This window comes from Vanacampus margaritifer, chromosome 20, assembly GCF_051991255.1.
Source record: "Vanacampus margaritifer isolate UIUO_Vmar chromosome 20, RoL_Vmar_1.0, whole genome shotgun sequence".
Classification (NCBI taxonomy): Eukaryota; Metazoa; Chordata; class Actinopteri; order Syngnathiformes; family Syngnathidae; genus Vanacampus; species Vanacampus margaritifer.
Window position 1 is genome coordinate 6,283,916 of NC_135451.1, and position 20,698 is coordinate 6,304,613.

Sequence of the window (20,698 nt, forward strand, 5' to 3'; positions counted from 1 at the left end):
TATATACTAAAATTTAATGACATAGTAAGTCGTAACACTCCAATGATGTTTAAGGCAAAAAATGGAAAGTTACCACAAAGTATCCCGACATTGTTTAAAGTCAGAGACAAAAAATATAATCTCAGAGGATCCCTACTATTTGAAAAACCCAAAATACGTACAAATATTAAAAATCACTGTGTGTCAGTAAAAGGTGTCAGTCTGTGGAACAACTGTTCTGAAAGTATCAAAACCTGTAGGTTATTAAGTATGATGAAAAAAATTCGTAAGGATGGTATGATAATGAGCTATACTATGGAAAGATAATCACAGATTTATTTACCAGAATAATGAAGTTGATGTCTGTTGAATGTTTGGTAATCTTTTCCATTGTTTATGATTTCATTTTTCTATTGGATGATCTGTGTTCATTATTGTACTCTGTATTGTTTTACTGCTGTTAGAATGACCAAGGCAGATGGTCATCATCTGAGCCCGGTCTGCTACAATTGAAAATAAAGTAGGGAGTTTTACTCTACCACTGCTGCCGTTGTGGTTGCTCAGAGGGTATGTGCAAGGTTAGACCTGGCTGTGGAGCGCCTTGTGGTGACTTGTTTTGATTTGGTGCTATATAAAATGCACAATTATTGAATTATTGATTATTTCTTATTTTCTTCCACAGAAATGAAAAGCTTTTGCTTCTGCCTACCCCCTTTAGGTTGTATATTTATATACGGAGTTAGTTAGTTAGTTTTAGTTTTAGTTTTAATTTTAATTAAAAAAATTTTTTTGGGACCATGTTGAATTTTTAATTTGCCAATGAACCCAATAACATTTTTCATTCATTCATTCATTCATTCATTCATTCTCTGGGCTCCTGGGTTTGCTCTCCGGCCGATGGCCCCCGCAGGGCCCGGGGGTTGTGCCCTGGCGCTGCCGAGGCCTGGGGGTTTGTGCTTGCCCTGTCCTGGCCGGGGTCGACGGCTCCCCTTTGGTAGAGGTTTTTCATGCATGCCAGATCCACCACACCAGCATCTACCGAAATTCAAACACAATCTGCTTCTTCCTCTGGTCGCTGAATCGGTGGAGGCTGATGTCTGTGGACCGTACTCTGCTTCATCTATCCTTCCTTCCTTCCTTTAGTCTTTCCTATGATCTCTTGAGGCCTACTAATTTGTTGGAATTTAGATGATTCTGGGGTTGGTGAAAGATTCTGGTTTGTAACCCTGTGTGTAGTAGTTGGTGTCCGGTCGGTGCTGGATTTCACTTTTCTTTGATCACTCCTTGGGTCTCCTGACAACTTCTCAACTCTATCGGGATTCTGAAGTATTCGTTTCAGGTGAAGGGTATGGGATTTTTAATAGGTTTCAGGTGACTTAATGAGTACAAACAAAAGAATGGCAAAAATAGGGTTAAATAACCTTTGCGTCTAAATAATGTCAAAAAGAGAAATATTGTTGTATTCTCTAGGACTAGAAGGGAATACATTAATAAAAAGGAATGCAATTAATAATGTTGCTAAATAGTTGAGCCAAAAGAGTAAATTCCTTAAATTTAACTATACCTAAATAATTCAAATTTAAAAGTATTTCACAAAGTGACAATTCAAAAATTGTCGGAATAAAATAGTATGTATAGACTACTCTGAATGTCTAGTATGCAGTTACTCTTTCACTCTAAAACTATCATAAAATAAGCTAGACCCAACTCAAAGTAAGAAGAAATAACTAGGAGAGAATTTTTTTTTTAAAATTTATTAACTATTTAGAAATAATACAACAGTTCGATATTACACCTACATCACTTCGCTGGGCAATTTCACAGCGCGAGCCTGATGCAACTCTTGCAGAGATTACTTATCTAAAACCCAGCACTGCAAAAAAAAAAAAAAAAAAGAAAAACACAATATGGACGAAAGTCAGTAATTCTTTAGGACTAAATATTCATACTTACTGGATTACAAGGGAAAATAATAATAATAATAAAATCCATTAAGTGAGGGCAAAATAAACTTCCAGTGAAATAATCCATTATAGGTGGAAAAAAGTGAGTGGCCTGCTCTCGTTTTCCACGTAGATCTGAAATTTTTAAGACAGATTTGGACAACAGGGGGAAAAGTGCTCTGATGACTTCCCCATTCACCCCACTGCTCGAGAGTGGTTCCCCTTCTCTGCCTTATTTCTAAATTTAGCTGTATTCAATATAAGACGAGTATTTCTCCTTTTTTAGTCCTGCGTTCTTACACAGTTTCTGTTTTAGAGACGATAACTGTCTTTTTCAAAGCACTATCACTAACGGGCCTATACGTCATCCCCCCAACACATCAGCGTGCTCAAGGGTAGTCCCCCTTTGCTGCATTTGTCTTTCTAAACTAAAAAGTTTTAAAACTCATCTCACTTATAACAATATAACTACTCCACTGTTTGGATTAAATCACTTAAAAGTTTCACACAAATGGCCTTTATATCAACAATTTCATGTCAAATACCATTTTGTTTAATAAAACAATATTTTTTGGTATAAAATATCACACCAATATGGTACTGGTTCTAACTATTGTGTTTAAATTGTAAGATAAATGTATGTACACACATGTCATTAGCCCTTTAATCTCACTAGTTAATGGCAGGCCTACTGCGTTTCATGGTTTATAATAGAGAATAGCCATTCTTCCAATTTTAACACACAAACGAAAAGTTTGTGGACATCTAATCCTTCTTAATAAGAGCAAGCTGTTTCTGTTTAATACTGTGGTGCCAATAAGTTTACTGAGTACACTTTTGGCATTAGCCATAAGCAAATATAAAACGGAATCTATATCAATAAACTCCAATGCTTTGATTAAATATGTGTGAGAATAATTTATGTCTTAACTCATTCACTTTCTTGACAGTTATAGACGTCAAAAATTAATTTGAAGTATTTTTATGAGTTTAACATTTTTTTTCCATTTTTGTTAACAAGAGTATGAAAACCTAGAATTTTAATTGTACATTTAGAACAGATATAAAATTTGTGATTAATTGTGAGTTAACTAGTGAAGTCATGCGATTAATTACGATTACAAATTTTAATCGCCTGATGCCCCTAATTTTTAATAATATTTTCTTTCTTTTTTTAAAAATTAAAAAAAATATATATATTTAATTTTTTTTTTTACATTTTTTTTTTTAAGAAAAGATTATTAAAAATTAGGGGCGCGCCGGGCGGCTGTAATTTTTAAAAAAGAATTAATTGCATGACTTCACTAGTTAACTTACAATTAATCACAAATTTTATATCTGTTCTAATACAAAAAAAATTCTAGGTTTTCATACTTTTGTTGACAAAAGTGGGAAAAAATGTTGAACTAATAGAAATATTCATCCACTTTCTTAACCGCTTGTCCACACTAGGGTCGTACTGAAGCCTATCCCAGCCGGCATCGGGCAGTAGGCAGGGTATGAACTGAACTGGTTGCCAGCCTATGGACAATTTAGAGTGTTCAATTAACATACCATGCATATTTTTGGAATGTGGGAGTAAACCGGAGCACCCGGAGAAAACCCACGCAAGCACGGGGAGAACATGCAAACTTCACCCAGGAATCAATCTCACGTCCTCAGGACTGGGAGGCGTTCGTGCTAACCAGTCACCCACCGTATTTTAGTTTTGTTTGTTTTTTTAAATCACGTCAGGCGATTAAATTTTTTAATTGTTATTAATCGCATCACTTCAATAGTTAACTCACGATTAATCACAAATTTGATATTTGTTATAAATGTACAATAAAAAAAATGTCTAGGTTTTCATACTCTTGTTAACAAAAGAAGAAAAAAAATGTTTAAACTAATTGCAATAGTTAAAATGAATTTTTGACATCTATAGCCGTCAATGGCAGTGAATGAGTTAATAATCTTAGAAATTCTGCTCCTGCATACTATATTATTCTTAAAACAAGATCAATATGACTTTATGGCTTGATATAAGAGTTTAAGGCTAGGTTAGATAGCTGATTTTTGCAGTGGCATGTGATGATCGCGGTCATCATGGGCAGGGCTCTGCGTTGTACACGGGCCGGCAACACTGCATCCTAGCGTGCGCGTCTTCAACGACGACGCCGTTGAAGGTGCCCGATATGGTCGTCCTCTTGGTCTTGCAGTTGCGGTACTTGCGGGTGAGGAGGGCCTTGTACGGTATGTCGATCGTCGTCTTCCGTATCTCCATTCGCATCACGCATGAGTGGTTGGGTGGCACCTCCCCATTCACGGTCACTAAGCGGGAGATGGTCTCCGCATGGGTGATCTTGCTGGAGAACTGGAAGGTCATCTCACTGCTCAAACTCAGGTTGCCTGACGACAGTAGCGGGACATTGGCCGTGATGCTGCTCTTGACGCCCATCTTGATAGCCCGGCCGATGTTCCATGTGTTCTCAATCTTGGTAGTCGCGGTGATATTCAGCGTCCTGGTCAACGTCTGAAATTTCACATGGGGAATCGTCAAAGTACTGTTTTCCAAATTGAACATGTTCCACAGTGAATCATGACAAGAGTAATTCAATGACAATCGGTGAAAGATTTACAGCAATTTTCTGGAGACTTTTTCGTAAATTTTCATGGAAAGTTAAACCGTGGAATTTTAAGACTGTATTACAAAATCAAAAATTAAATGGGAATTCATAGTGAGAGTCACATTTTTTATTTTTTTTTTTTTTGGGAGATCTCAGTATTGATCATTTGACATGTCATCATCATTGTTCTCCCTTTTTTTTTTGTATGTGTGTTTGTGCGTGTGTGTATGCATGCGTGTGTGTGTGTGTGTGTGTGCGTGCGTGCGTGAGAAAGAAAAAAAAAAAAAGAATTCCCATACCGTTCACCTAAACCGAACACTTCAAAATCCAGCCAGAGTCGTGGGGCCGCCAGGAGACCCGAAGGGGGACCAAAGAAAAGAAAGAAAAGCGAAGCCCAGCACCGACCAGACACCACCCACCGGGCCACTAACCTTCACCAACCCCAGAGACATCTAAACTCCAACAAATCAGGGAAACCTCAAGGGCCCAAAGGAGAAACTGAGGAAAGGTAGAAAGGACAGACGAAGCAGAGTGAGATCCACAGACACCAGCCTCCACCGAATCAATGACCTGAGGGAGAAACAAATTGTGTCTGAGTCTCGATAGATGCTGGTGTGGTGGATCTAGCATGCATGAAAATCTCCACCAAAGAGGGGAGCCGTCGACCCCCGCCAGGACAGAACAAGCGCAACACCTCAGGGCCCCCCAGGTCGCGGCCGCGCCAAAGGACGACCCCCGGGCCCCGCAGGGGCCACCGGCCGGAGAGCAAACCCCGGAGCAGGAGCGCCCCCCCACCCCAACGCGGCCCGCGCCCCCAACCCAACGCAGCAGGACGGGGCACTGCAGGCCCACCAGGCACCCCACCGGCCCACAACCCCCGCTCCCCCCACGACCCCACCGCCCCCCCACCCCCGCCACCCACCCCAACCCAGCCCCAACCGCCCCCAGGTCCCCAAATCCCCAGACACCCTCCCCACCCCAGCACCCCCCACCCCGGCACCCCCACCAACCAAGCCGCCCCCGCCCCCCCGCTCCCACCCCCAGCCCCCGACCCCAGACCCCGGGGACACACCGCACCCAGGCATCTGCTCCGAAGAGGATGGAACACCAGGGGCAGAAGGGGAGATGGGGGCACCGGAGGACGGGCGGCATCCCCGAACCCCAGGCCCAGCGGGGAGAGGCCCCGGTCGTCACCCCAACGATCTAAGTGAAAAACTAACCCTGTTACTAAGTTCGCCAGCTCGCCGACTGGCGAACTCTACCCCTAAACCGTGAGTGTGACCCCACCCAGTGTATATACATAAGTGTGTGTGTGTGGTGCATTAAAATTGGGGGCAGGTGAACCGGAGCAGAGGGAAATGATATCCCCCCCTGCTCCGATCCACCCGCCCCTCAGGCATGTCAATGAGCGTATGTGGTGCATTAAAATAAATTAATGGGGGAGAGTCACATATTTAATGGAAAAGTATCAAAATCAAATGAAGGGGTGGAGAATTTCCAGTAAATTTCTGGAAAGATTTTTTTTTTTGTAAATATCAAGATATTTGAAAGTCAGAATTTTGAAACACTGTATTGCAAATGGGAAATGTTCCATTGGAACTCCAGGGAATTTATAGTAATGAATGGGGAAGTGATGGTTATTTGAAGCTGCTCAGTGTAGAAAATGACCCAAAAATATCTTTACAATAGCTTATTTAGATAGATAGAAAATACAATACAATATTTAGGAACTATTTTGGATAACTAGTTGACTTGTAATACAGACAAAATTCTGAAGAAGGCCAGTCAGAGATTGTTCTTTTTGATGAAGTTGAGGATTTCTCACTTGTGAAAATGTTCTATTCGTCATTCGATGAATCCTTACTTACGTTTGCAATAATTTGTTGGTTTTGCAATCTCAGCCTGGTTAGTAAAAACAAGCTAGCGGGTGTTGTCAAGTAGTGTAGAAAGATAACTGGGATTGATTTTTATTGATCTCAGCCAGGTCTACCAAACTAGATGTAATTGAAGGGCTAAAGGCATCCTGGCAGAACCCCAGCAGCACCCCCCCCCCCCCCACTTTTTTTTTATTTTTTTTTTTACAAAGTTTCAATTATTGCCATCAGGAAGGAGGTTGGCCTTGTCTAAGAAGGCAAAGTCCAATCAATACCAGAGATCATTCGTACCATCAGCTGTTAAATGTTTAAATCACTTATGAGTTGTATTCCTTGTATCATGATGACATTTGTGACTTGTTTGTTTGTTTTTTGTGTTTGAAAAAAACAAAATAAAAAATGAATTTTTTTTACATTATCTGCAAGTTAAAAGTATGATAAAGAAACAAATTCCAACACTTCGGCGTACTCTCCAACCGCCTGTTTTGGCTAAAGATATTACAAGTTTTTTCCGACAACAACAAAAAAACTCTCAAAAATATATGTTACTTTTGTATACTGATTTAATGTATTTAACGATCACGAAATAGGAGACAGACTTGTCTATAGCGCCGGAATCTGACTTTTGGATTCAAGTTTGTGAAAACGTATTTAAAACGACAAAACACTTACATTTACAACTTATCCAATATAAAATTATTCATAGAACACATATTACTCAATATATGATGAAGAAAATGGGACTCTCCGACTCCGACATTTGTCTCCAGTGTTTACAAAAAACTACAGACACTTATTTTCATGCTTTATGGTTATGCACTCGTTATTTATTTCTGGACTAAAGTCTTAGAAAAACTTTCCGCTATCTTGGACTGTGGGATACCTTTATCTCCAAACTTGTGTTTGCTAGGTGACCTAACAACAACTGACTTACCACGTTAACAATTTTAATCTACACTTGCAGCTCTTATCGCTAAAAAAACTATTCTTGTTAACTGGAAAAATGAACAATCTCTGAATATCGACCAATGGTCTAATCTCCTCATAAATCACATTTTAATGGAAAAAAATCTCTGCTTCGAATAAAAACCAAACATCAAAATTTATACAAACATGGTCTACGTGTATAGAATCTTTTAATATAAATCTGGTTACTTCATTCTGCCTGTTAGTCTTATAATAATCTAAATCTGGTTACTTCATTCTGCCTGTTAGTCTTATTCTGCCTGGTGGGCGGGTTCGCCTCATGCCCCCGCCGGGTTGGGAGAGGCCCCGCTGGTCGCTCCTCTTTAACTCACTGCACTAGTTTTGCACAATACACTTTGTTAATAGACACATAGGTTTAATAGGTTTTAGGTGAATTAATGAGCACTCTCACACGCACGCACATATGCACACACACAGCCGCATGCACATGCTCACGCACTTTAAAAAAAAAAAGAGAGAGAGCAATGATGATGACATGTCGAATCGGTAAGATTACCAAATGAACTGATATTGAATGAACTGAAATATTGAGCTCTCTCTCAAAAAAATTTGGGAGACAGAGCTCAGTATTTCATAAAATAAAAATAAAAATAAAATAAATACATTTCCAATGAATTTCTGAAAAACTTCCACAGAAAGTTAAACCATGGGATTTTTAATGACTATATGTCTGCGATTGGCTGACAACCAGGTCAGGGTGTACCCGGCCTACTGCCCAAAGACGGGTCTGTGACCCTCGTGAGGTTAAGCGGTTCAGATGGATGGATGGATTAGAAATATGAACAAATTTCATGGGAATTCCTGGGAATAGTAATCAGTTTGGAAGTGATGGCTATTTAATGGAAAAGTAAAACATTCAAACAAAGGGGTGGTAAAGTAAGCATCAAGAAAGTTTGAAAATTTAGATGGAGAACTGTGGAAATATTGTTTTCTTAATTGAAAACATCCGAAAGGAAATTATGGGGTTTTTTTTAGGGAAATTGGGAGTAATTTAGGAACATTTCCAGTGTGTTTTTAACAACATTATGTCAAGTTTTCATACATTTTCATGGGAAGTTAGGCTCAAGAAGTTTTGAGTTTTTGTATTCCAAAATGGAAACTCGCCAATGGAATTTGTAGGGAACTCACAGGGACTTAAGGGTCATTTAATGCAAAAAGATACAATCAAAGGGATGGAAAAGTGCTAGTAAATGTCTGGGAAATTTCCATTGGAAGTTTTACTGTACTATTTTGAAACCTCGTGTTACAAATTTGAAAAATTCCACGACCATTCTTGGATTTGATAGAAATTGAGAATTGACTACCTTGCAGCGCTCATTGATCATAATAGTGATGTGAATGGTCTGGGGCGAGTTCTGGAAGATGGCCGCACGGTCCAGGTCGTAACGGACGTTGGAGATGTGCTGCTCGTACGGGTCCTGGTTGATGGTCAGGATTTGGTAGCTCCTGTACTTGTACTCGTAGCCCTTCCATGGCAAGTAGAAGGCCTTATGCCTCGGCACCACCTTGCCAAGACCATATTTGTTCCTGCCCACGTAGGTGGTCTCGTAACCGTAGCACGTCTCCACACTGTTCAGCGGCACAGAGCCGTATGAGCCTTCCTTCCACTCCAGGATCTCCAAGTTGTCAATGTTGGTCAGGATGTAGAAATTGGTGGTGGCCTTGTGCTCGGCCAACCCAAAGGGGTAGTGGCAGTAGGGTCCCAGGGCAGTGTTGTAGAAGCCCGGTACGCAACCGTCCGTGCACACATAGTCGGTGCGCCCTGTGTAGTGGATGTAGAAGCCCACTGCACCGTCGGGCAGTGACCCTTCCCACTTCACCCACTTCAGGTTAACATTGCCGCTAAACAGGGACTCAGACGGAGTGGCCAGAGCGGCGCCCGGAGCCGGAAACCAGTTGGGATAGGATACTGTGGGAGAAAGCGGATGAGGAAATGCGAGAGTCTGCGTAGGCTTTTGTGCTCAAGGGACACGCATGGGTCAGGTCATTCGTAGATCAAGTTAAAAATGCAAAAAAACGTTAGATAGGTTGATTTTAAACTAGGGATGGGCGAGTACCGATCCGGCCGATACCAGGACACATTTCATGGTATCGGTACTCGCGACAGTTATCGATACTGGTATCAGCACCCGCTCTTGTGGCCGTTTTTCGGCTGAAATGGTTATTTTGCATTTATTGACCACCACAGGGGGCTCTGGTAAGAGAGCACATAAGTCTTCAGTTGTACTCAACAATTTAATTAGCTCTGTAGTGCAGACAGATCTTTGTATATTATATAGTATAACGACATTGACTACAGCACTGCTATGAGATGAATGACGAACGGAGAACGTGAAACAAAACGGAAATACAGAGCACCCTTCCAAATTAAAAGCATGAGGATGAGGAAAAGATTTCAAAACAAGATATAATTAAACATCGCACACTAAACAGCTTGAGGAATTCTTAACATGGTAGATATCACTAAATTACTTGAAGCCCTGTTGTACTGAATTGAATTCTTTGCACTTCACTGTATTCCTTAAAAATAAGTTGTACAACCACATATCTTATTTTGATCTGGACTTTTCCCCCCCTGGCCACTGGACTATTTGTTTCATTGTATTCATCAATTTTTTTTTAAATTCATTTGATTTTGTGATCTATGCAAAATGACATTTTGAGCAAATTGAAAAAAATAAAATAATTGCCAATTTTAAGGAAATTTGCTATAATCAGGATATATCATCTATCATCACAAAACACCCATGTAACACATGACACAACACAATGTAACGCAGGAAGTATCACAGGCGTTTACCTTTCCATACGATGAGGCCGACAATGATGCCCACAGGCAAGCACAGCAACAACAGCTCCGTTACCTGGTCATCAAACACCACAGTCAACATTTTCACATATGGAATGAAGTACTTCCACAAACTTAATGCGATAGACCTCTTGCACTCGGACTTTTCAGAGTTCAAACCAGGAAGTGTGTACGGGAACGCCCCCTTGAAGTCGGGAAAAATAGGACCCCGACTTCAGCGACGGCCTACAAGTGATGTCACTAAACAATTGGCGAACCCTTTGGAAACACAGACTGTGAATAGTAAAACACAATTTATAAGAGTATAAAACTAGATAGCTTTCTTCATTCATAAATATTCGACATAATTTCACGTAACAACGTATGATGTGACAGTATGCTGCTATCTCCCTGCATGAAATTATACAGAGAACTAAATGGAATATTTATGAAGATAAAAACAATAAATGAAGCAAAATTGCAAGAAGGTAAGTTTGCTGGAGGTCAAAATGAGTTTTGAGGACCATAAAAAACAACTTATCACTATCCGCCATTTTGTTTTTTTTACTTTCGCTTTCAGGGACTGGGAAAAAAAACAAGTCTGACATATCCGACTTCCGACCACCCTCGAATGCAGCATAATTACCCATCTTTTCACAGGGCTTTGTATTAAATGAGAGTAAATGTCCCCAAAGCAGATGTGTGGCCGAGAAACTGGTGAGTCGGACCGAATGTTGTCATCATCCCTCGTCTCATACGGGCCTTCAATAGTTTCAGTTTTGTTGCCAAGACATACATTGAGCTTTTCCGTAAACCTCCTCCTCCCTTCCGCCGTTAAAGTGCTTAGATAGCGGCAATTTCTTCGTCTACGCGGTGTGCATACAGCCAGCCAGGTTTTCTGCCACTCAACCATCCGCGCAAAAATGTCAACAAAGGATCCTCAACATTCATCCTCAACAGGATCAACATTCCAAAACGACAACATTTAAATTAATCAAATCTAAGTAGTAAAAATGATAGACAAACTCACCTTAAGTGGAATCTTAAGTGGATGGCACCTTTGCCCAAGTTTTTCATTGTTTTCATCCTCAAGGCTCATTTTCTCCACCTCAGACATTTTGCGCTTTTATTGAAGAAAGTCTCGCTGAGTTTAACAGAAGGCATGTACCACCTAGTTAGACCTGGCTTGTTCTGAAATAAAATTCACCAAGCAGAATACTGACACGACTGATGAAGGGCTCAACATCACAAAGGAAGATCTAACACATTACATCATATAACGCTCTGTGACATAACAAACATCGAGATTAGACTTATCATAATAAAGGAATATTTTTTTTTATATATATATAAATACATTAGTAACCAGTAATCGACTTTCTTGGCTCATGCAATTTGCCACTGACTTCTGAAGGTTTGTGTTTTCTTTATATTTGCTAAGTAAATGTGCTTTATGTGCAGTTATGTTACAATTAGACCTCGCAGGGTAAACACTACCTGGCCTGTTTTTTTTTTTTAAATTCCATTTCATTCCATTACGGTTGCTATATTTGCACTTTGTTTACATTTCAATTGTGGAAAAAAGGTGGCTTAAATATTGTGCTGATAAGAGTTCTATTATTCCAAAGCACCAATCACAAATCTATTGTTCAGTAATTATTACCAATATCGTCAAAAATATCATGATAAAATGTTTAGGCCATATCACCCACCCCTAGTATGTACTATTGTTTATTCCATACTGTGTGTTGATAATTATTTAAATTTTGCACAAGGAAGCAAGAGATAAGAGTGCCAACAATTTTTGTTTACTTTGTTGAAAAATGAAGCTGATTTCTAACAAAAAAAAATGAAGTTCTCCCTCGTTGGGGATCGTTCAAATACACAAAGTCGGCCCTCGGCCCACCGCCTAAAATAAGTGTACCTTGTTATTTAAAAAAAAAGATAGAAAAGTGACTCATCGTATAGTTAATGACCTCGTTGAGTTCTACCCCTCACATTCTTCTCTCCATTAAAATTAGACTAGTCTATTTCTGGTTTCGAGCTCATTCAGATCAACTTTGTAAATGTAATTGGAGCCTGACATCACCTCCAAATTCCAAGTGATGGGTACGCTATCTGCTCTGAAACTATTCTGCGGACATAAAAGAATAAAGTTTGAAGACGAGCAGAAGGGTAAAATATAAAAGGTTGTGGTAATATTTGGAGGCCCTCTGCTCTGTTGCATTAAAATCCATTCCACGCTGCCCATTATAATGTGTCTAAGAGTGTTCCCGCAGAGCATATATCACAGAGGAGCTGTGGTCCCGCCCTGCTACCACATCGCACCCCCCCCAATCGGAGCTCAGTCAGTCTATTCCTGAATAATTACCTTGAAGTGATTAAAGAAATCAATGGATTGCAGCCACTCCCAAGGGCACTAAGGTCTTGGATTGTCACACAATGTACCTGCCTGTCCAGCTCACTTTAATACCTTAAGATTCTGATTGTCGTACGAACCTGTCTAAATTACATTTTGATTCAAATACATTTTCTCAACAACGCTAGATAAAACCTTCACACACAAAATAAAACCTTACAGAGAACATCATAACTTCTTTAAACAATGTGTTTTTGGGCATGTATTGTCACGTGAGGTGCGGAATTAGGACCCACGCGCAGAGAACGGGATACAGCTGTTGGCAAACAGTCATTCTCAAGAAAAATACAAAATAACAAAAGAGCGGCGAGCTGGGCTGGATGCAGCTGTCCTTGAAGTAAAAACCTTGGACGGGAAGTTCTTGACTCCAAAATCTTGAACTGAATTCTCGGCTATTTAACCTCAGCATACTGACAAAAGTCTCATTCAGTAACTCTAGACAAGGGAAATGTACAATTCTATATGACAGAGTAAAGGCCTGTATGACAAAATCACTATAGAAAAAATATTAGTGACTGAGCAAACTAAGATAGGCACAAAGCAAATGCATAGCAACAGGCCACATTATCACATTGTCATCATAAGTAACTAACCTCATAACATGTATCATCTTTTGCAACATTTCTCCTCTCTGGCAGCATCAAGGTTGATCGCCGGCGCCGATATATGGTATATTGAAGCATAGCGGCATTGCCCTTTAAAAAAATAAAAAAAATAATTAAATCACTTTAAAGAGACGGTGTGTAAAATTTAGCACCATCTAGTGGTGAACTAAATGTTAATTCATTTTTAAAACCCAGTATTAATTTCAATAATATGCAAAAAAAAATTTAATCACATCACCATACATTTTTATATACCATAATCCTTGATGTAGTAATAACCATTTTTATTACATAGGTCATGGTTCACCAGCAGGTCATGGTTCACCACCATCTTTCTGCTATGGATACACGAAGCAGAAGAACTTAGCGAACATATTTACATACATAGCTTTTACTAGCTCGTTGCTTTTATTAGCCACTCCGGCTAACTTCTGCTTGCCCAGTCACTCGTCACTCGCTCGCTTGCGTCAAATAATAATTGGTAGTAATTGGTGGTAGGCTTACAAAGTGTGGTCTCTCTGAGGCACCGTAGCGTTAAAATGCACGTGCTTCGAATGCATTCTAGTAGTTCACCACTAGATTCTACTAAATAACACACACTGTACCTTTAAAAGGAAAGTTGAACATTAAAACATAAAAAAAAACCTTAAACTAGCATGTTGCACATATGAAAAGCCATTTAATAAACATATAATTAAGTGCATTTCAACAAAGTAAAGGGTTGAAGTTTGTATTTTTTAAAATTTATTTTGACACCAATATTTTTCCCTTTAATTGTAAATAAATATCAGCTCCAAATGTTGGTTATTGGCCGTGAGAAAACATATTGGTTTATCTCTAACACATACTTTCTCTCTCTCGCCATGATGAAAGTACTGCATTTCAAGGCATGAATTTAATCCTTGAAAATATTTTACAAGAAATGGAGACTTCATGTTGCAAAGAATTCGCAACAAAGTATGGAATTTGATTTAGGAATGTGTTAGTTTGTTCAATTACTTTTGGGCTCTTAAAAAGTGTAAGCACACATAGTGTAAAATATGTTGTAATTCCTACATCTATGTCTTACACAAGTCTTTTCTTATTTGTTGACTTGGACCCAGAGTGTTCTTTAATTTGACCAGCTGTTGTGGAGGAGTTTGTCTTGACAAGGTGAAAGATTTGTCTTTCATCCACCAAACTTGTTTTCCACCGTCTTCAAAGTCTGTTGGTGTTTTTGAGCTCACCAGTGCGTTCTCTATTAAGATTGCGCCAAACAGTTGATTTGGCCACACCTCATGTTTTTGCTATCTCTATGATGGGGTTGTTTGGATTTTTCAGCCTTATAGATGGCTTGCTTCTCTGATGTGAAATGTTAGCTGCTTTTTGTAAGTGAAATAATGAGGGAATGACGCACACCCACACACATCACATTAACTGTCTTGATAACACTGATGACACTTAATAATAATGCAATCACATAAGGACACGTAGGTTTGAGGATGGGCAGCTCTTCCTGGCAAGGAGGGGCTGCCACTGATTCATAACCCATTCGCTCCTGAGGATGGGATGCCTGACTTCCTGATCCCACGGGAGACGGAGGTACCACCCACCTGTTGTTTCTACTTGACCATAGTTTATGTACTAATTTGTTGTATTCAATACTGAAAGACGAATTTAGTGTATTGGAACTTGGAATTTGCATACATCATCACCTGCAAACATTACAAGGACCAGGGAAAAAGAACTCCTCTGTAAGTGTTACAACTGTCTTACTAGTAATGTTTTTATACTTCGAGTGCCACACAATAAGTGTTACTATAGTAAACAACAATTTTTTTTCCCTGATGAGGTTTCAGGGGCCATCTGTGGGGGCCTTGTTTAGGAACGCTGTGTGTTTCATTGTGTGTTACATGTGCGTTATGTTGTGTGTTAACAATAACATGCAGCTTGATTTGATATGTGTATTACACTGTTTTATATTACATTGTATGGGTTACAGGCCAATGGATGTCATACAAGTCATACACGATGCTAGTTATGACACTGGTGACACCCCTCCCTCCGCCTGGTTGCGTGCAGTCCCGCTGGTCGCTCCTCTTAAATGACTTCACTAGTATCACACAATGCATCTTGTAAATGGATACATAGACACATTACGCATTCCTTGGTGGTGGGGATAGATCGTGGGGGCTGTGGGCCGGTGGGGGCGCCGTGTGGGCCTACTGTGCCCCCTTCTGCTGCACACGCATTAGGGCGTCGGCCGTGTTGGTGGGGGATGCGGGGCTGGGAGGTTGTGCTCTGATACAAGGGCAGGGTTCACAAAATTGAATACAAAATGCAAATGTTAAATTCAGTCACATTTAAAAACTGGTCATTTTTATCTTTAGCTTTTTGTTTTTAATGTATTCCTTAATTACTATGCTTTTATTATTATTATTATTATTATTATTATTATCTCCAAATCTGGTTGCATGGCTTTACTTTTTTTTTCTCTGTCTCAACGTCACCTACTATTCCCAACAATTACATATACCACCATTTTAAATTAATAGTAATGAAATGATCAGCCATAAGCCAAACATGCTATTGAGCACGCAAGGGTGGGTGGGGGTCTTGGGGGAGGGGGAAGGAGGTGGAGGAGACAGTGAGTGACAGTGAGTGAGAGAGAAATGCTATTATTTCATTTAAATTGGATGAATGTTGGATGACTAACATTTTGCTAAATGATCAATTCTCATTATGTTGAATTTACTTAACACCATTATGTAGAATTTATTTAACACAATTTTTTCTCAATTTACTAAACATGGTAGTGCTTTTCCAGCTATTAAAGCAAAATCAAGGCATATTAAGTTTTGCTTCACACTTACTTCTCATGCACTTACTGAACGGTCCATAATTCAGGCCGATCAAGCAGGAAAATTCGGGCCACTCCTGCTGAGTTACTCTGGGCCTGGCTATAGGTCTACCAAAAGCATTTTAATTGCTGATTTTGAATTAAACCCAAACCCCAAAAATAAACAGCACCCCCTGGCGGCCAACCTGGAAATTCCCAGGTCCTCCTGTTAGGTCAGGCCAGGCCTGCTTATAAGTGTTACATTGTGTGTTGCATGTGTCTAAAATTGTGTTTGTCTTTATGGTGGTGGTGTAAAGTGCGGCGAAAAAAGATCAGGTGTGGACAGAAGAGGAGGATTCAGTTCAGAGGAGCACACCGTCAGGGTGAGTCTTCTTTCATCAGTCAGAACCAATCATTAATTGATCAATTCATCATCATCAACTCCTTATAATGTTAATGTCAGAAACATGAATTGATTGTTATCAGTTTAAAATTTCACTGTTGAAATGATTCAGTTCCATCTGGTTTATAATGCACTGTTTAATTGCTGCTCTGTTGAATTAACAGTAACACAATAAACTACCACCGATTCATGCATCATCAATATCGAGCACCTATTTCCTTTTTTTTTCTTTGTTAACTAAAGCTCTTAGCAAAGAAAAAGCACATTTTTGCACATATCTGCATTGTTCCTGTTCTCTTTTTGTCCTCACTAGTGAGACAATTCAGCACATTCGAACTGTCTTACTAGTAATGTTTTTCCACTATTTGTGCCACTTTTAGCCGACGAGTAAACTACTGTGCAATGCTACTAACACTGTAGGCTTCATGAAAAGCGCACTAGCTGCAACTTGGCACACTGGTAACCAAACTGTGCACTAGTAGACATCTGCGTGCTACTAGTACTACTAGTGAAGTTCTAGACGTTAATGAGTAGATTTAAAGACACACACATAAAATTAGACAGGCATTCTACTAGTGTTCTGAATTGTCTTACTTGTGAGGTCAGTGTGTGTGATAGTATGGACTTAATGAATAACTAGGATGCACTAGTAGAATGACTAGGGCACACGAGCAGAATGGTTAGGACACACCAGTAGATGACTTGGGCACACTAGTAGCGGGACTAATAGAAATCTAAGGTACACTAGTACATACCTGTCAACCTCTGCCGATAACTGCCCTTATAAATGATTATGATTCCCCTTACAAACCCCAAAAAAACCTTACAAACACCGTACGACGCATGTTTACTCGCGGTAACCAGACAGTGTAATAGAAATAACAAAGGTAATTTGCATACAAAGTCTTTTATTCAATTTAAAAAGTTTACAATGCAATAAACTGTGCCTTCAGTGCTTCCTATTGTAAGCCAATGTGCATGATTTAGCAGACTTTATCTGCTCTAATGAGGGTCTCACTTGTGAGCAACAGTTGTCACAGTTCAATTTCATCTGTAATAAAGAAGTAAGAGTGTCTGTTCCCATTGTCTTTCTGTACTCTGTATGAATTTTCCTCACATGGCTGAAAACCCGCTCGCTATCAGCATTACTGTGAGGAAGGCTGAGTAAAATTAGATACATCTTTCTCATCAGTGGAAAGCGATCCAGCCCCAAACCAGTTTTCATTTTGAACACATGAGGCCAAAATGTCTCTGGACGAATTGGTTGTCCATCCTGACTTTTCTGAGGGAGAAGATCATCAGGTATTAGTTGATAGTCTTCCCATTCATCTTTTAATTGTTCCTGATCAAAGTCTGGTGTAAACCTGTTTGCAAGCTTAACAATACTTGTGTAATCCAACATCTCTCTCTTTCTTGGGTCCAACACCACCAAGTCACTCAGTATTGTATACTCAAATGGAAATTTTTGTATCATTTTAGTTACAACAGCCTCGTAGAAGGAGCGAACAGAGGAAAAAAAAGTTGCTTGCATGGCTGGTGTGATGCTTTGCCTGATTTCATCCTCCTCATTGGTGTCTTGGAAGAGGGCCCTGGTGCCCAAGCCAACAGCAAGCCTGCTATCTTCATGCTGCAGGCATCTGTTTGTATAATCAACTGCCAGCAGGCTATCAGCAGATTTGACATGTTCCATTTGCACAAATTTCACCAAGAGTTTCTTTAAGAGTCTTTCCATTTCTGGTAGCAAATCTCCAATCATACATGCCTCTGTTTGGAACACAATATTGAATTGATTTATTTGAGGCAGGATGAAGCTGAGGAAGGTGAGTGTGAGGAGAGTAACAGGGTCTTGAAGTCGATCATGGATGCTTTTCACTTTACCTGCCCTTTCAACATCCGCATGGCTAGCGAAGTAACTTTTGAGTGCTTCGTACTGAGACAATGTTCTTTCAACCACTTTTTGCAGAGACAACCATCGTGTCGGACAATGCTTTAGGATTTTTTCTTGCTCGGAATTTGTAAAGTCCTGAAACTCTTTAAAATCCTCAATTCGTTTGGAACTATTTTTAAAAAAAATAAAATATATCCACCAGCAAGTCATCTATGTTTACTGGCAATGTCTTCAGTCCATCTTTGACACACAGATTGCCAAGATGACAAATGCATCCAACACTAAAAACAGCCCCATTTTTTTCTTTTATCCTAGACAAGACAGAGTTTTTCTTTCCAACCATGGTGTTGCAATTGTCGCTTGCAAATCCCACAACGTTACTCCATGGAATGTCATTTTCTTGTAAAATGTTGTCAATAACGGCAAAGATTGATGCTGCTGTGCCTGATGCCAACTCTGGTAAATCGAGGAGTCTGGTATTTGTGTTCTCCCCATCAAAGAAGTGAGATAACACAACAAGTCGCTTTTTGGTAGTACGATCATTGCTTTCATCAATCATGAGGGTAAATGGGTGAGTTCTGCAGTACTGAATGACGTCTTGGGTGTAGCCACGTGCAAGGCTCTCCTTAACAATCATCGTAGCCTTGGTCCTCCGACATGCAAACTCCTGCAAAAATATAATATTAAAATATAAAATTTTAATTTTTGACACGGTGCCATAAATGCTGATTCATTGTAGATATGAATGATAATAATAATAATAATAATAAATTACCTTAGCTGTCTGTGAATCCGGAAACATAACTTTCACCAAATCCGAGAAGTGGTCCGCAGCTGTGAAAGCAATGTTGTGCTCAGCAAGAAAATGGCAGAAGAGAATTTCCGCATTTGTCGTTTTGTGGGATGCTGCAGGATTTGCGGTAGAGACGAAGTGCTTGGTTAATGGGACATGTGAATTGTTTTTTTTCACATTCTCCACGTGTCCGGCAGTTTTAAAGTGGCTCTTCAGATCGTAAAATCCACTCGCAGCAACTTTCACGTCTTTATTGCAAGGGACACAGAATAAGAATTGAGTGCCTCTTAACGATGCTTTAATCCAGCCAGCATATTCACCTTGAAGTAACTCCCATTCTTTCTGGTGTCGACCCGATCCTTGAGTTCTTCGTTTCTTATTAGGTGGCTCCTCCATGCTTGCTTCCACGATATTTACTCTATGTATATCTACGCATGCGCATGTCAGCGCATTTTTTTTTTCCCCGTACAAAAGTCGGTGTATGGCGTACATGATTTGAAATGGTAAAAAAACGTATAAAATACGTATAAAACGTACAAGTTGACAGGTATGCTAGTAGAACAAGCACAACACATTAGTAGGATGCCTAGGGCACACTAGTAGAACTACAACAAGGCTAGGGTGAAACAACTAGGACACTAGTGAAATGACAAGGACACAGTAAAACAACTAGAGATGGGACAATGAAGCCTTGTGAAGCTTTTGAGGCTTTCGGCTGATTGATTTGGAAAAAGCGCCGAAGTTTCAAAGCCCCATAAGATAGATCGTACCGGTGACATCTGGTGGTCAGCTGGAGTCATAGCAGCTATAATCTTCAAAGTGATTCGCCTGATTGATTTATATTCCAACATAACACCAGTACATTCAGTCTTACATTTGTGTCTGTCTAATGATCATCAGGTACACATGGAAGTGTTGTAATATTTTGACACTGTACCAGTACTTTGGTTCAATGTGATGTCCTGTTACTCATTCGATTTTTATAAACATAATTTGGATATGACACAAGTGCGCTGTGAAGCCAGATGACAAGTATTTCAACATCAGTCTTTGGGAGATGTGACTGAGGGTCTTGGAGAAGCGCTTATAGCAACTCGGTGGAAAATACTTGGGTCAAGCCTGTTATCTTCTACACACGATTTAAAAATAATGCATAATTGGAAACTTTAAATGCATCATTGTGGGAGTACTTTTGTTGGAAACATACCGAATAACTAACTTTTCCAGGTGAACATAAAGTGAAGCAAATGTCTACATGAGGGAATTGTGCGCCTGACACCGCTCCAAAAGGTTTGAATCAGTTACGTAATTTCCGGTATCTCATTACCGCGCATAAAGCCTCATACGTCATCAGCACGTGATCACGGAGGTTTCATCGGGGCTTTTGATACATTGTTTCGAGCAGTCTGTCTCACTCGGTTGACACATGCTCCGGAGTGTCAGCGTCAAACGTCCCATCTCTAAAAACAACCACACTCACCACCCAGCACACTAGTCATACGACACGAGCAGAACAACTAGGACACACTAGTAACATGAGTTACTAGTGTGTCCTAGTTAGTGAAGCCAAACAGTGGACTATTTAACATACATTT

The 20,698-nt window shown here is 39.8% G+C and overlaps 2 protein-coding genes across 4 annotated transcripts in view; one reads left to right on the forward strand and one right to left on the reverse strand.

Annotated features, from left to right (window-relative positions):
- Window positions 1-1,714: 1,714 nt before the first annotated feature.
- Window positions 1,715-12,407, reverse strand: LOC144040748 (natterin-3-like). Its single transcript, XM_077555184.1, has 4 exons — window positions 11,208-12,407; window positions 10,190-10,253; window positions 8,694-9,298; window positions 1,715-4,434 (listed from the first exon to the last, which is right to left on the reverse strand). Exons 1-4 carry the CDS (start codon window positions 11,292-11,294, stop codon window positions 4,006-4,008), a joined length of 1,185 nt encoding a protein of 394 aa, XP_077411310.1. The 5' UTR covers window positions 11,295-12,407; the 3' UTR covers window positions 1,715-4,005.
- The window catches only part of LOC144040747 (natterin-3-like), a 29,216-nt gene continuing 20,068 nt past the window's right edge, over window positions 11,551-20,698 (forward strand). The window contains exons 1-3 of one of the 3 annotated variants that reach the window (XM_077555182.1): window positions 14,747-14,782; window positions 14,852-14,934; window positions 16,337-16,402. The gene's annotated coding sequence lies outside the window, so the exon portion shown is untranslated. Of the gene's footprint in view, window positions 11,592-14,742; window positions 14,935-16,336; window positions 16,403-20,698 lie in introns of those variants that run through there. The other 2 variants (XM_077555181.1, XM_077555183.1) reach the window with 2 other exon arrangements.